The 10,888-nt window shown below is 46.0% G+C and overlaps 1 protein-coding gene across 1 annotated transcript; it reads right to left on the bottom strand.

The window, feature by feature from the left end:
* Positions 1-450: 450 nt before the first annotated feature.
* Positions 451-8,923, bottom strand: LOC120844812. The gene is made up of 4 exons (XM_042288157.1): positions 8,851-8,923; positions 7,735-8,691; positions 4,932-5,093; positions 451-997 (listed from the first exon to the last, which is right to left on the bottom strand). The coding sequence occupies exons 1-4, from the start codon at positions 8,921-8,923 to the stop codon at positions 927-929; spliced, it is 1,263 nt and encodes a 420-aa protein (XP_042144091.1). The 3' UTR covers positions 451-926.
* Between the last annotated feature and the right edge of the window lie 1,965 nt (positions 8,924-10,888).

Below are 10,888 nucleotides of genomic sequence, written 5' to 3'. Positions count from 1 at the left end.
CGCTTCTGTCCATCGGGTGGGCTGATAGTGCAGCGAGTACCACCGAGCGGACGCGCCGCCATATGTAACCGCCAGGCGCCGCTATATTTCGTGTAAAAAAGAAAGAAAAATAAAGCAAGAGACGGCTGATGCCTCGTTCCTAACGCTTCCGTGCTTTGGATTTCTATATTTCAGGGTCAGCGGTGTTCTACCCTTCCGATGGTCCTAAAAAACGTGTTTGACGAATGCTATTAACAATTCTTACAGACATTCAGCTAGCAACATCCCTATCTTTTCAAAGCCTTCTTCTCTTACGTCACGAAAAAGCGAGGAGCAGTCCGTATTGGGGGGAGGACGCAGATCTTTCATGGGCTCTTTCGCACGGTAAGGAAAAGTATCGAATTAATGATGCGATGAAATCTGAGACGAAATCTAGAAGATGCAAAATGTATATTAAAAAAAACTCATTACAAAGAAAAATATAAACAAAAGCAGCAATTTTTACAACGAATACTCGAGCACACTTCAGTCTAACTCAGTTCAATGTGTTGAGCCAGTAGTGGTATCTTATACCCCAGTCAGAAAGGCTAATTTTAGTGCACTTCAACGGTGTGCACTTCGCCTTTAGTGTCTTTTGTGTAGTGTGCCTCACGGCTTCTTCCTGAAGAACACACTTGGCTGCAAGTGAGTTTGCGTCTTCTTCTTTGTCTTCTTTTTTCTTTATGTTACCTTTTGAGGACCGATCAGAATCATCCAATTGGCGTAAATATTGTCAATTAACGGAACGTAGGGAGAACACCGGCACGTTCCTCCGCTGCCTTGAGAGCATCTGGCTTTGTCCGGAGGGTCTGCCGGAAACTTGCAGCCAGTCCTGGTTCGGGCCTTTTGTCGAAGAAACCAGGCCTGGCTGTCGGTCGCTCCACGCGCGAAGTCCTCCACGCTTTCCACTAACCAAACCGAACACAAGGAGAAGGCAAGTTCCTCTTCTCCTCGTCTCGGCTCCTCTTCAGCGTTGGCTCTGGTAAAGGAGAAACCGAAAGTTTATCGAGGTATCCCTCGCGACCTTACAGTTACCAATGGACTCTATTACCCCTTTCTCCTGTTTAACAAGGCCAGTAAAAACAAACTTCAAGTCGACATTGTAACATCATCCTGCTGCTCAGCCAATAGCAAATTAGGTTCCGCTTCGCTCAGCCAATGAGAATTCAGGTGCCGTTTATCGCCGGCTTCGTTCCATGACACATTTAATGCTTTCGCATTAGAAAGCGCAGTAGTTCGGCACATTCCTCGCCTATTTTTCCGTGCGTAGTTGCTTCTAGCCGGGGAATTTAGCAACGAAAGACACAATACGAGCCCTGGCGTCAAGCAAATTTTTCCCGAAATATTTTGGGGGATATTTGGCATCACGTGAGCTATTACGTGTTGTCATAAATTCACCTAACACCACGACTTGACCTGTGACTTGGTGTCACGTGACTTCTCTTTCCCCGTTAATATGAGCGGGAAAATTATGGAGCAGTGTTCTTCAGTGTCCGAAAAAACGGAAAAATGCCTTTAAAAATGTTTAAGGAATCGCTCGTTAAATAATAATAATAATAACAATTTATGTCTTTATTTTGCCAACAGCATACAGTTGGAAGGTGAAAGAAGAAAAAGCTGTAACACAGCTTGGCTAGTCCCGAGCCACGTAAATGGCAGCTGAGACGCGGGAACCCAAATTATTTAAGGTAATTAGGAAATAAATGAAAATATGAAGAGATCCTTCAGACGAGAGAAAAATCATTAGTATCATTATGTAATGCAAAGCCAATTTGAACAAGCAACGGCATGAGCAGACAAAACGTGGCAAAAAACAACTTCAACCCTAAAACATTCACACGTTTCTTCTATTCGTTTTGGTTTGAGATGACTATATTTAACACTCATCTTCTATTAGGTTTGGTTTGAGATGAGTATGTTTAATTCCCGTTGGCTTCTCATCGAAACTTAGTTCAGCTCTATATTTTCCACTCTGAACTGATTCTGTGTAATGAGAAGGTTGTATGACGTATCGTATTGTCCATAATTAGTTCTAAAAATAACGCATTATGAAATTTGGGGATGTAAGTCGCTGGCATATTTTCTTCATTTCTTTTAGTTGTGAATAGCGTTTTCTTCTAAAATGTCTCACAAAAAAAATGTATCAAAATATGCTTACCTTAAAAAACGTGTCACAAATATAGGAGAATATAAACACTGATATATGCCTTACGAAAGCGTTAATACGCCTTAGATGAATTATATAAGTTATCATATGTTGATTGGACGAATCATATATGTAGGATATGCCAGCTGAACGAAGGAAGAAATAGCAAGACACAGGGAGTCACGAGGGAAAAACACACGCACTCCGCTGGACTAACAACCATTTACTGAATGACATATTTTTCTTCGTCAACTTTCATTTAATGGAAAACTTCTTTTCCTTCGTCGACTTTAATTATTGCCTAGATAAAATATTTGTCCCTCGTCTTCATGACAACACTTAGAAAAACCTTGCATCCCCAGAGATAACGTCTCCTGTGGGCTCATGCGGGCTATTTTGCAAAGGGGGTGTTTCCTGCAAATACTTCTTTTCTTTTGCATGTCCTACAATGGAGGCAGTGCTTGCGCAATCGTCTTTCTTCTCCTCAATGGCTAGGGACTCTAGAATTTCCATTGCGATCTGTTTTTTGTGTCTAGCCATGATGGTGATGTTTGAGAAACAGAGAGCACATTGGCATTCGCGACAATGCGCTGGAAGGTGGCCCGCTGCTGCAATTATGCGCACGGAGGCGGCGTGTTCTCTCGTGTGGTCATTGACACAGCGCCCAGTTTGTCCGATGTAACATTTCCCACATAACAGCGAAATATTGTAAACAACAGCGCTTTCCCATGGGGCGTATTGAGTCCTGTGTGCTGTGCCACACGTGTACTTTTCGTTGTTGCCGGCCTCACTGTTAACCTTGCGGCTCATGGCATATGCCTTATTGGGAGCTGAGAAAGCGACTAGTATTCCATGTCGGCCAGCGATCTTTTTCAACCGATGTGTAACCCCGTGGACATATGTCAACACAACTAGAGGTTTAGGAGGTATATTTTTTGGTGGTTGTGCAGTCTCCCTTGGTTCGCGTCGTACATTGCAAATGCTCTCACAAACAGGTACGAGGAGTGTGCTTGTGTATCCGGAGTCTTGAAACCTAGAGATCTGTGTTTGGAAACTGCGCTCGAGCCTAAGGGGGCAAGATTTCTGTAGTGCCGCGACAAGAGCTGTAGTAGCGAATCCTCGTCTAACAGTTTTTGAATGTTCGGAAGCACTCAGAAGAAATCCTTTACAGGATCTAGCTTGATACATCCAGCATACATGTGTGCTTGTGAACTTCAAGGAAAGATCGAGAAACTGAATACGAATCTTCCGATACGTAGATGACTTTCTTGTACTGTGCAACTCTGAAGTCGACGAGCGGAGTGATGGGTGTTTAGAAGTAGCCATGCGCAGTTTTGACTAAAGCTGCCCTGGACTTTCCTTCACCCATGAACGTCCTGTAAACCGGTGTATTCGGTTTCTCGATCTTTCCTTGAAGTTTACAGCACACACGTATGCTGGATGTATCAAGCTAGATCCTGTAAAGAATTTCTTCCGGGTGCTTCCGAACATTCAAAAACTGTTAAATGAGGATCCGCTACTACAGCTCTCGTCGCTGCACTACAGAAATTTTGCCACCGTAGGCTCAAGTGCCGTTTCTAAACACAGATCTCTAGGCTTCAAGACTCCGGATACACGAGCACACTACTCGTACCTGTTTGTGAAAGCATTTGCAAGCAAGTACGCCGCAAACTAAGGGAGACTGTATAACCACCAACAAAGAAGCCTCCTAAACCTCTAGCACCTCTAGTTGTGTTGCCGTATGTCCACGGGGTTACACATGGCCAGAAAAAGATCGCTGGCCGACATGGAATACAAGTCGTTTTCTCAGCTCCCAACAAGGCATTTGCCATGTGCAGCAGGGTTAACGGTGAGGCCGACAACAACAAAAAGAACACGTGTGGCACCGCACACAGGACTCAACACGCCCCATGTGAAAGCGCTGTGGTTTGCAATATTCTGCTGTCATGCGCGAAATGTTACATCGGACAAACTGGGCGCTGTGTCAATGACCGCACGAGAGAACACGCCGCCTCTGTGCGCACAATTGCAGCAGCGGACCATCTTTTAGCGCATTGTCGCGAATGCCAATGTGCTCCCTGTTTCTCAAACATCACCATCATGGCTAGACACAAAAAAAAAGATCGCAAGGGAAATTCTTGAGACCCTAGCCATTGAGGAGAAAAAGGAACATTGCGTAAGCACTGCCTTCATTGTGCTACATACTAAAGAAAAGAAGCATTTGCAGGAACCACCCCCTGTATAAAATTTCTGGCATGCGCCCACAGGAGACATTATCTCTGGGGGTGCAAGGTTTTTCTAACTGTTGTGATGAAGACGAGGAACAAATATTTCATCTAGGCAGTAATTAAAATCGACGAAGGAAAAAAAGTTCTCCATTAAATGAAAGTCGACGAAGAAAAAGATGTTATTCAGTATATGGTTGTTAGTCCAGCGGAGTGTGTTTGTTTTTTCCTTGTGACTCTCTCTGTCTCGCTATTTCTTCCTTCGTTCAGCTGGCATATCCTACATGTATGAATAACCAACCTGCTCAGCTTCAGGCAATTAAAACGAATCATATATGATTTTTTTCTTTTTAAATAAGGTGAATGATCTCTGCTCGTAATTGCATACACCGAAGAAAACCTGAAGACGCCATTGATTTGCATCGGTACAGGTTGGAATTGACCACGGAAATATTGCGAATAAGGAAGATAAGTAGGCAAACACGAGTTAAGTTGAGTAAGCAAAGTTGATCCCTGTGAGAGGACAACTGCAGTGAACTTACGCGTTATGACTCCATGCCTCGAAGTCCTCCTTTGCACAAGTACGCGTGATACGAGGCACAGGAGAGCGCATCCCGCCGCGAACACACCGAAGTAGAAAAACATCCACCGGCCTCCAAATTCGGCGAATGCCGTCCCACCGACGAAGTTACCAAGCGACATCCCTGGAACAAGAACATTTTCACTGAATTTAAGGGGCATATGTTCAGTAAAAAAAAAAAAAAAGAAGAAAGTCACTTTGGACGTAAATAGGATACTGTGTTTTTGGTGAACGCATATAAACCCCGAAAATTACCTGCCAAGGCAATTTCATGAAAAAAACACATTCTGAATATTGTTTACCTTTAAAAAGAAAGGAAAAGGTCGGTTAAAAGGGAAAATATTGTAGCAAAGAAGATGCAGCTAAGCGTCTTCTCCGCCTGAGGGAGCACGATAATGAGGTGAAACGAAGCTGCATCCAAATCATCCGTTCAAAGCCTCCACCCGGCAACTCAGCATGTCAACGCCGGCACAAGTTGCGATTCAGAGCTCAATAGCATCCTCACAGTTGGAGGTCACATGTGTTGGTATGGCCGGTAAATAATCGAAGTTTTGTCCATGCGACAAGCCAACATTGGCACCCCATTTCTCCTCCTCTTCGACACCGAGATCTCGTATCGTCGTCAACAACTGGAGCCCATATAGGTGGCCCAAAGCCAAATCTCCACACGCGTCACTTGGTCGACAAAGACCCTTCCCTTTATCCCCTTACATTATCTCCTTTCTCTTCGCTGTTTAGTCATCAAAAAACGTCGATAAATGTTCAAGCTGTCAGTTGGAAAGATGTTTTGTCCTGTCCTCGTCCATTTTGCCGATCATGTGACTTTTCTCTTAACCCGTAACCATTACATAATTTTATATTTTTTGCTTTTGATTCGCCTTTTGGTGACGATACTTTCGTGTGCGTATTGCACAAATACGTAAATTGTTGCCTTTCAACCTTTTTTTATACTATTTTTATAGAATCCTGATTATATTTTAGGCGCTTTATGCTCTAATTTTCGTTGTCGTATTACTATTTTCATATCTGCTTCAGCAGCTTGTTCTCACTCTGTTTTGACCATCTAACTATACTGTAAGTTTGTTTCTAACGCCTCTTTATTTATTTATTCATTTTTTCGTGATGCTGCTATACTGCGGGTGGGCCTACCGAAATATATCGAAACAATGCACATCAATATGGTAGATGCAACGTGGAATAAATGTAAACACGCAGGGTTTAGATTGTGATGTATTCTAACCAGCTCGCCTGCATACTTTCGCTTCTTGCATGTATCAGTGCCTCCCATATACTTCTAGTGCTTGGCAGAACGGCCTGCCGAGGCCATTGTGCCACCACTCGTGGCGACCGCGTGGGGGCGTTGTGTTAACGAGGTCTGCATATATCGTCTAGAGAAAGCAACTGAAACCACGGAGGACGTTAGCACCTTAGTTGCGGACGCCTACTGGGCAGGCGCCTCTAAGGTGAGCACGCCTCGCGTTGTCGTGCGTCGAGTGGAAAGCAGACGAAAATGACGTGACTCTGATCGAGCAGTTGGGAACACTCTCAAATCCAGGGCACCAGACTAGACGGTCGCGCACCAGTCACCTAGCTGTGTTTGGAGATTTGTGCTTGTACTTTGTCTCTCTTGTTCCCCCTCTAAAGGGATTATTTTCGTCATTCTTGCCCAGCTCGCTTGCAGCTTTGCATTTAATTCCATTTAAAAATAACCTTAAAAATTGTACAGCTTTCACTCTTGTTTTTGTTAGACTGTTGGCTGCAGATAAGACCTGTTTGCTCTATGGACGTACTCCTGGTTAGCTCAGTTGGTAGTGCGCTCCACTGGAAATGGAGTTGTCCCAGGTTCAATACCCGGACCAGGCGGATTTTTTGGTCGCGCACCCGTCACTTGGCTCTGTTTAGAGATTTGTGTTTGTCCTTTGCCCCTCTTGTTCTCCTCTCCAAGAATGGGTTTCGCCGTTCTTGTCCAGCTCGCTTGCACCTTTGCACTCAATCGCATTAAAAAAAAAAAAACACTAGACAGGGTTTGCATCGCCTACTTTGGCCTATTTTGTCTTCCCCATTCGACATGGTTTCCGTCATCTCGCGGTGAAGATATGCTGAATGAACAGACGTGCTACTGAAATGTGTGCAATATGCGTTTCAAGAAAGGCTTTACTTTATTGTATTTCTTTGGTGGGTGGGGCAGAGGGGAGGGGGGGGGGGTGCTACGGCGTCGACTCATAAGATACTCCTGTTTTCATTGCAATTGCATAGCATTGTAAAACAAAAAAAGAAAGAACGTTGCAATTACGACAGGGAGTAGAGGGGATTCTTTGCAGCCACTACCGTGTGTGTACAGTGGGTACAACAGTGGCAGCTACCAAAGACCTAGTTTCAGTAACGCGCCGAACTGGTTACAGTTCTGACGAAGGCGGCGGCTCATTCTTTGGCCAACATTTTGCCAGGCAATGAAGAGATATAAGAGGCAATGCTAGCATACGTATATAAACATGTTTTCTATAAAACGAATGATTGTTGCCTTTCAACCTTTGTCTTCGTGTTAACAATGCACATCAATATGGAAAGAAGCCTTTGTGAGGCACCCGCGCCTGGTGGAGCCTATTATGTTGCAGGGTCATGTCCATTATGTTCGCGCTACTGGCTTCGGGATTGGTCCTTCGTCATTTTTGTCTGCTAATGCAGCTATCTAATTGACTGGAAAGCGCCCTTTGCTCCTTAAGGTATTACAGACTACGGCTTACCTGAGTGGGCACTAAACTTACCGATGGCTTCGTAGCAAATGTTGAGGACGCACAAGACGGATGCCGCGGTACCCTCCGGCGCCACCTCTTTAGCGAAGACAGTCATGGCGGGTACCCCGAGTGGAACTGCAGCCCCGGTGACGGGTTCGACGAGCAGCGCGAACCACGGGTTGTAGAGAAAGGCACATCCAACGTACCTCACACCGAAGATCAAGAACATCAATATATACGAGGGATAATACCGCGTTTGTTTCAGTATGCAAGCGGACGCAGAAAAGAAGGGCAGTTCTACGCAAATGCAACTGACTGCGGATATTAATCCGATTATCAGTTTAGAGGCTCCTATGTCCTCCAAAAACCACGTGTTGTACGATATGGCGATGGAAATGCAGGCCCCGAAGGCGCATGTCCAGAAGGCGAATACGGCCAGTTCGACATTAATGAACGCAGTAGAGATGTCCTTGAAAAAGTTTGCCGATAGCTTGGTCATACGAAGAGTGGGCATGCAACAGAGGAGGAAACTGTCCAGGATAATGACCAGTGCAAAGACAAAGTAGCTTGGAAGGTAGCCTGATCGTCCACCCGTCCATCGGTTGGCTTCATCAATTATTGCTCCCACGATAGGACCAGCGGCACCCATACCGATTGCCCCTCCCATTCGCTGCCATCCGAAGTCCCTCACATTTTCAGCCAGTATCTCAGAAACGCCGGCGTCAGATATAACAACCACAGCCCCCAAACACAACGACGCGAGGGCATGAAACACGGCATAGAACCAGACAACTCGTTGATCTGTCAAACCTGCTGTGCAAGGGCACCTGAACTGACAGGCGCTGCTGTGGTAACCAGACGTGCCATTCCAGAGTGTGCGACAAGTGGTGGAGGTGTTCTGAAAAATGTAGCTCACATCGATTTCGTTGAATTCGGTGGCATTCGTTGGGCACGAAACGAAACACTTCTCCGGTGGTTGAAGGCACACTGAGAACGAATTCAAAATCGTTACGTTTTCTCCTGGACATGAAACCTCCCCGTTTGGTTCGGGCGTTTTGATCATAAAGCCACTGAAGTAGAGAAAGCCATAGAATAGAACTGCAACCAATTGAAGAGTCAGCAAGATCCGGGTTACGCTTTGCGTACGGTCAGCAATGTATCCCATTAAAATCTTCCAGGGAATAGAGAGCAGAGGTGTGACTGCTAAAATGTAGGCCATGGTTGCTTCAGGGATTCCGTTTCTCCGACCAATGGCAGGCGCGTACGGCAGAGTGCAGCCCACGGCTGGAGATGGAAAAAAAAGGACGATTGTCATAGCGTTTGCAACAACAATGTTTTATTGCTAGGGTCAGATATGCTATAATTTCAACATTATAAATTACACTTTATACAGTCAGATATTTTCAAACAAGTAGTTAAGTGCTTAGCTGCATGATATACAGTGATATACAATCAGAAAATTCGAAAAAGAAAATAAAACCTTTAAACCGTAATATCCCGAAAGATAGTCAAATTTAAATCGAAAGCAAGTCGGGTGAAAATAAGGAGCCGCCAACTTTCGGTGCGGGATCAAAAAAAGTTTCAAAAATCTTCTGTTTGAGATTGTGTGACTTTCGAAACTTCTGGCTGCAGAAAATGAAAGTCGACTGTTCTTCTCAGTCAGCAACGGTCGCTGATTCCCTGAAATAGCTAAGTAGCAGCATTTCTGCCAAGGTCACCTTTGGCCAGGGCCCTGCATTTCTAAAAGTGGGCTATCTTTCGGTGTTATTTTTTTTTAAATAGCGAATCTTTAAGAATATAAAAGGTGGGCTACCTTTCGGGAATGGGGTATCTCTCGAAATATTGCAGTATATCGCGAGAGAGACATCCCACTGGGACATGCATTGTAAACTGGTAGTGCAGTGCGACCCATACTTAACGCCGCCACTCGAACGCCCGGCTTTGGCGGGGCGGCGCTATCCTGGCGGAAGCCGTTTCAACTAGCCGCGTCACGTCACGTGAAGGCCATTCCCAATCTCCGGACAGGGGGAATGGGATGTAGTAGGACCGCCGCTATGGGCGACTGACTCTGCGAAAAGTGCAAACTCATTAAGTCGGAATCGCGTTTTTTTTTGTACGCGTTGTTTTTATTTTAGCAGCGCCTTCAAGCTTCCTCCTCTACGATTCATTATCAATTTATATTTGTTATTAAAAATTTCACTTACGCCAGCTTGCCTGTTTCGTTGAACAGTCTATGCTTTTTAGCGGCAGTCCTTCCGTTCAGTTGCTTTATCTAGTTGCTAGTTGCTTTAACAAATCATGGGGTGGCGCCACGGCTGGTCCATAGGAACAACGCGTCACGTCGAGCTCCCGCTCTTTGGCCCCTTTCTGACATTTTCTTCGATCTTTTCGAGCTCCTTTTTGCTACCTGTCTTTTCGGCATGGTGACCGTACCCTGCGGACCCTTTTGTGCATGGTGTTGGCTTTTTTTCTGGACTGTTTTGCCCAAGCCTTCCTACCACACGTTGTGGGAGGGAGCTAAGCCTACTTGTCGCCGGGGAAGCATCGGCGTCGTGCGAGCATTCCCTCTCCGCCGGGTGCCTTCATGCGTACAGCTACGATGAGTGACACGGCGAGCTCTGGGATGACGAGCAGCCAGCGTACCGAAAATGAATGGACGACCATCGTCCGCGATAATATTAACCGCACCTTTAAAGAGTCCATGGCCGCCCGGGCTACGAAGACCGAAGCCGCCGTACCGAAGAAACAGGATGGTGACGCTGCCTCGGCTCCCGCCGTCAAGAAGCGGCCCGCCGCAGCCAAGCGACGCAGGGGTAAGATGACGATCCCTCTTCCTCCTCTCCCCATTGTGTATTAAGTCATGTTCCGACCTCAGGGACTCGACTTTTCTCAAGTTTCGGCAGCCGACGTCTTATCAGCAGTCGTCTCGCAGCTCGGCCTGCGCAACACCTCCTACACAGCTTTAATGCCTGCGCGTTTCGTCAGCTGACGTCACGTCCGCGGGTCCCGCACGGGTGCTGATTGGATGCGAGTGCCTCGTCAGCGTTCGCGTGAGACTGTGATAGGAAACGAGCCCAACGCGAACGCTAACGCGGCACTCGCTTCAAATCAGCGCCCTTGCCAGACCCCCGGACGTGACGTTATGTGATGTAACGCGGAGGCTTTGCTGTCTAGGAGGTGTTGG

The sequence above is a fragment of the Ixodes scapularis genome, unplaced genomic scaffold, assembly GCF_016920785.2.
Source record: "Ixodes scapularis isolate PalLabHiFi unplaced genomic scaffold, ASM1692078v2 ptg001200l_1__unscaffolded, whole genome shotgun sequence".
NCBI lineage: Eukaryota > Metazoa > Arthropoda > Arachnida > Ixodida > Ixodidae > Ixodes > Ixodes scapularis.
Note: the sequence above shows the minus strand (reverse complement) of the source record. Positions and strands in the feature narration are given on the sequence as shown.

Coding starts and splice junctions, on each gene's coding strand:
- LOC120844812 (XM_042288157.1), bottom strand. CDS start 8,923: ATGGCCTACATTTTAGCAGTCACACCTCTGCTCTCTATTCCCTGGAAG. Junction 5,094..7,734: donor CATTTGCTACGAAGCCATCG/GTAAGTTTAGTG, acceptor TTCTTGTTCCAG/GGATGTCGCTTGGTAACTTC. Junction 998..4,931: donor GAGGCATGGAGTCATAACGC/GTAAGTTCACTG, acceptor CTCCTTTACCAG/AGCCAACGCTGAAGAGGAGC.